Source organism: Arachis stenosperma, chromosome 8 (genome assembly GCF_014773155.1).
Source record: "Arachis stenosperma cultivar V10309 chromosome 8, arast.V10309.gnm1.PFL2, whole genome shotgun sequence".
Taxonomy (NCBI): domain Eukaryota; kingdom Viridiplantae; phylum Streptophyta; class Magnoliopsida; order Fabales; family Fabaceae; genus Arachis; species Arachis stenosperma.
In genome coordinates, this window is record NC_080384.1 from 52,439,518 (window position 1) to 52,444,553 (window position 5,036).

Sequence of the window (5,036 nt, forward strand, 5' to 3'; positions counted from 1 at the left end):
AAAAAATATTCTTTATCCATTTTATAAATAAAATAAATTTATTGAACTTTATCTCGGTATTATATATATTTGAATTAGAGAGCAAACTTTTTTTGTCAATATTAGTTAATTTTTGAAATGACTATTTTATTCAAAAGTTTAAATTTTAAGTATAAATTTTAAATCCTGAAAAAAAATAAAAAATAAATAATTTTATAATAAAAAATTAGTTAATATTACTTAATTAAAAATTAATTCCTTATATAAAGAAGATACTATTTATAATGTATAAAGCAATATTAGTTAATTTTTGAAATAATTTTTTATTTTAAATTTTAAATCATAAATATTAAATTCTTTAAAAAATAAAATTTTAAAATAAAAATAAATTAATATTACTAATTTGTAACGTATAAAGCAATAGTGCATGAAGATATGTTAGTTTTACACGTGGTTTGTTTTGATGTGTGACAAGAAAATTTTGGTGACCTAATTAATAGATTTTGTTTTGATTAATAGTGGGAGTGATTTGTTGTACATTGAAGTACTACCAAAAATACATTAAAATGATGAGGATCGGATTCCATGAATCACAAGCAACATATATTATAAGCAAAAGTGAAATCATTTACCATTATAAGAATCAAGAAGGGGAGATATTCAACAAAAAGAAAGAATGGAAGTTCAGATTTACTTCGATTTGTAGTATCTTGATAGTATCACTACAACAAATATATTTTAACCCTAGTAATAAAAAATAAAAAATATTACTAAAAGGTTATAAAAAAATTCATTATTAAAACACTTTAGTAATCTAGTGTTCTTTACATCCACCTATCGATTTAAATTTTTTGAATCTCTTATCACCTAAAGGTATAAAATTCGATTTTTATTAATTTCAAAAGAAAAATTTTCGATATAACGCCAATAAAAAAATTATACAAAAATTTACACAAATTCAAAGAAATTACATGAGGTGAGTTTGTAATAATAATTATTATTTATTTATGTATTTTATATATGCCCTTATTATAAATAATAGTTGGAATGACATGGCATGTAGGACAATTTTTTTATATAATTACCAGATATATAACTATTTATATTTTTTTATTAATTTAAATTTTTAGAAGAAATAATTTTATGACAAAAATAACAATATTCATTTAAACTTATTATATACATTTTTCCATCAAAATTTGATTAAAGAGTTGAGGATATAGGGTAAATTAAACAAAATAAAATCTGTTTAGAGTTTAGGATTTTTTTTTTGTTATTATTATCTTCTAATAATTTTTAGGAATTCTATAACCTTTATAAATAAAAATAGTATTAAATGAAGATTAAAAAAATGAAAGTCTATGAATGTGACTTGAACTTTACCAATCATAGTATGAAAGAGATGAAAATCATATGATCAATACCAAAAAATTAAAAGGTAAAATTGTTGAAAAGTAACCAATTGAATGCAAACACTCATCTAAGACAAAAACGTAACAATCCTAAATTCCATACCAATTGTAATTTGCTTTAAATGAAAACATTCTCTACAACTCAAAATAACCCTTGGCTTTTAATTTATTAACCAACAAACTAAACATCTAAATCAGCAAGTAAATTATATAGAGAACACAAAAAAAAAATTTGGGTACTCAACAAAAACATCTATTTGTAGTAGTAAGGTTATTATGGAATGAGTGCAAACAAATGTGTCACGTGATTAAGGTATATATATAAAGGATTTAATTTTGATACGGTATAAAATAGTTTTATACGTGTATCTAATTACATAACATTACATCAGCAAAACTAATTACTTTTTATATTAATCGCGTGAATAATTATCTAAAAGAACAAATATAATTATATAACTCTAAAAAGTATTTTAGACTGTCAGTGCATTAAAATTAAACTCGATATATAAATGTGTTTGGGTAAGGGAAAAGAAACGAAAAGAAAGGAAAGGAGAAGAAAGCATTTTGGGTACGTAACGCGTGGTTAAGTAAAAGAGTGTATATGTGTATGTGTGTAAGTGTTGTGTGTGGCCCAATATCATTAATTATTATTAATTTATTATTATTATTATTATTAGAACAACATTGCAACTACATTAAGTGTTGAGCTGGCAATTTTATTTGGTATTGCATGGTTTATTTTGTGTGGCCCTCAAAGCCTATATGCTTTCTAAAGCAACCATACATACATGATTCATTCATACTTTCAATAAAATCATAATGTCCATGCAAAATTGTACTAATTAATAATTATTTTTTTTAAATAAATAATCTACTACATACACATACCCTTCCATGCACCCTATATAGGGGATTCTATTCTCTTTGAAATGAGTGTGACAGAGAGAAATTTAATTTAGAGAGCAAAGTAGCTTCTTCTTCTTCCCCCCCTTCACACAAGGGAGTTTTTGAATAGAGAGATTTTAATTAATTATTCCAAAACCAACATTCAAGCATGGCACACAGTCCTTTAGTTTTCATCTTTGGAATTCTAGGTATGTTTACAAAAGAAAATTAAATTCATCATTTTGCATTATTATTATTATCATGTGTATATTCTCCTCTTCTTCTACTTCCTCTTCTTGTTCTTTCTAGTGAAATTATTATTTATTTTCATTTCTATATAATTTTTTTTCCTTATAGAAACATGAACTAATATAGTTTTTCTTGTTAATTATTATTGTAGGCAACATTGCTTCCTTTGTATGCTTTCTAGCACCACTGTAAGTATATCTATATATCTAGCTATGATCTTTCAATATAATAAATATTATTATTTATTAATTAGTAAATCAAGTAGTGATGAACACATGCATGTGCTTTTTTTTTTTCAGACCAACATTTTATAGAGTATGCAAGAAGAAATCAACAGAAGGATTCCAATCAATTCCATATGTGGCAGCACTCTTCAGTGCAATGCTTTGGATCTTCTATGCCTATGTCAAAACCGGAGAAACTCTTCTTATCACAATCAATGCATTTGGTTGTGTCATTGAGACTATTTACCTTGCCATTTTCATCACTTACTGCCCCAAGAAAGTTAGGGTTAGTAATTACATCTAACTAATCAAAAATATTTTTATAGATGAAAACCTCACGTACAATTATCTTTATGTAAATATGACAGTTAAGGCATTATAACAGATACAGATAATAGCGACGGTGTTTTTTGTCGCCAATTTTCCGCCGCTAATGCCTATCTCTGTTATTGTAGTGAGAATCGTTAGATGATTTGATATGTTTGACACAATTATCATCTAACGATTCTTAGCTACAATTTCGTATGAAAACAAATATACGCAAATTTTTGCTTTTATTATAACTATATAACTAACATTATTGTTTGATATTGTAGATGTCCACATTGAGAATGATTCTATTATTGAACTTTGGAGGATTTTGCACAATTGTTCTATTAACACATATCCTAGCAAAAGGAGCAAATCGTCCCAAGCTTCTTGGATGGATTTGTGTTGTCTTTGCCACTACTGTTTTTGCAGCACCTTTGAGCATCATTGTAAGTATATATATAAAAAGTAATATGAATTTCTCATTGAATCTTACTCTATATATAATATATACTAATTAATTTTTTGTTTCTAATTTCAGAGGACGGTTATCCGAACCAAAAGCGTGGAGTTCCTTCCTTTTCCTCTTTCTCTTCTTCTCTTCATTAGCGCAATCATGTGGCTATTGTACGGCATCTTTCTCAAAGACATCTACGTTACTGTGAGTATAAAATAATTTTATATTAATATTGAGAATTAGTGTATATAAATTAGTGAACACTCATATATAATTGTCTTAATATAAAGTAGTTGATAGTTGAGAGCCGTTAGATAATAATTTAATTAATATGTCAAATCATCTGATGGTTTTTGACTGACAACTTCACACAAAAATAACTGCATATAAATTTCTATCATATAAATATATTTTACAATGTAGTTATAATTTTTACGTGAGAATATTTTTATGTGAGTAATTTTTTAAAATAATATATTTAATTTGTATTATTATTTATATAGAGATTGGATTAGCAGATTCTAGTAATTACTAGACTGATTTGTCCTTATGGAAAATGCATGAAAAAATGTTGTAACCATGTGTTTTGTGTATGGACAGCTCCCGAACGTTGTGGGGTTAACATTTGGAACGGTTCAAATGGTTCTCTATGCAATGTATCGAAATAAAAAATCGGTTCAAGATGAGAAGCTACCAGAACACAAAATTGCCGACATTGAAAACAACATCGAACAAAACGTTGAAGACGAGAAGAAACAGCAGAAGGAGGAGGAAAAACGCGATATTGAGAAAGTAGAAGTTATAGTAAAAAACATAGAAATGAAAGAAACAAAAGTAGAAAAAGAAGAAGAGAAGAACAAAGATTCATCATCATCACAAGAAGAAAACAACCAAACAGAAGTTAAGGACAAGAAAGACAACAATAACAACAAGTCATGAAGTGAATAGTGTAGAGAGTTTGGAATTATTAAGGGTGCCTCTAGCTTCAATATGATTAAGATCTTCTTCTTCTTCTCTATGATGATGATGATAATGATGATCTCTCTCATCTATGTTGTGGGGTTCTTCAATTTACGTGTAAAATTGTGAAACGCTTAAAACAAAATTAAAAGCTAAGGGGTAGTATGGGACTATATGCCTCTTGTAGATATATCTTTTTCTATAATTATTGTTATTATTATTATTATTGTTATATCTCTCTCTGTATACATAGTTATTTTTAACTTGTTTTGGTTACTCCTTTATTTTATGTAATTTTATATTTGTTTTCATTAATTTTATATTATATAATATATGCCCCCGGATCCAGGGAAGTTCATATAGAAATTGTCCCCACTTCATTATTGTTGTTATTAATTATGATAAATATATTATAAAAGTTTGAAAAATACTTATAAATTTGTTTTTATATATGCAAACAATCGTGTATTGTCACACTAATAAAAATAATTTTTTAAATTTTTTATTTAAAAATTACTTAAATATATAAATTTTATTGGTCAACCTAAAATTTTTTAT

The 5,036-nt window shown here is 26.0% G+C and overlaps 1 protein-coding gene across 1 annotated transcript; it reads left to right on the forward strand.

The window, feature by feature from the left end:
- The first annotated feature begins 2,333 nt into the window (after positions 1–2,333).
- On the forward strand, positions 2,334–4,765 carry LOC130944907 (bidirectional sugar transporter SWEET12-like). The gene is made up of 6 exons (XM_057873495.1): positions 2,334–2,488; positions 2,680–2,716; positions 2,828–3,038; positions 3,349–3,510; positions 3,603–3,722; positions 4,119–4,765. Exons 1-6 carry the CDS (start codon positions 2,449–2,451, stop codon positions 4,455–4,457), a joined length of 909 nt encoding a protein of 302 aa, XP_057729478.1. The 5' UTR covers positions 2,334–2,448; the 3' UTR covers positions 4,458–4,765.
- The last annotated feature ends 271 nt before the right edge of the window (positions 4,766–5,036 follow it).

Bases quoted from the DNA above. Each gene is read 5' to 3' on its own strand.
- LOC130944907 (XM_057873495.1), top strand. From the start codon at position 2,449: ATGGCACACAGTCCTTTAGTTTTCATCTTTGGAATTCTAG. The intron at 3,511-3,602 runs GTAAGTATATAT...TTCTAATTTCAG, and splicing joins CAGCACCTTTGAGCATCATT to AGGACGGTTATCCGAACCAA. The intron at 3,723-4,118 runs GTGAGTATAAAA...GTGTATGGACAG, and splicing joins TCAAAGACATCTACGTTACT to CTCCCGAACGTTGTGGGGTT.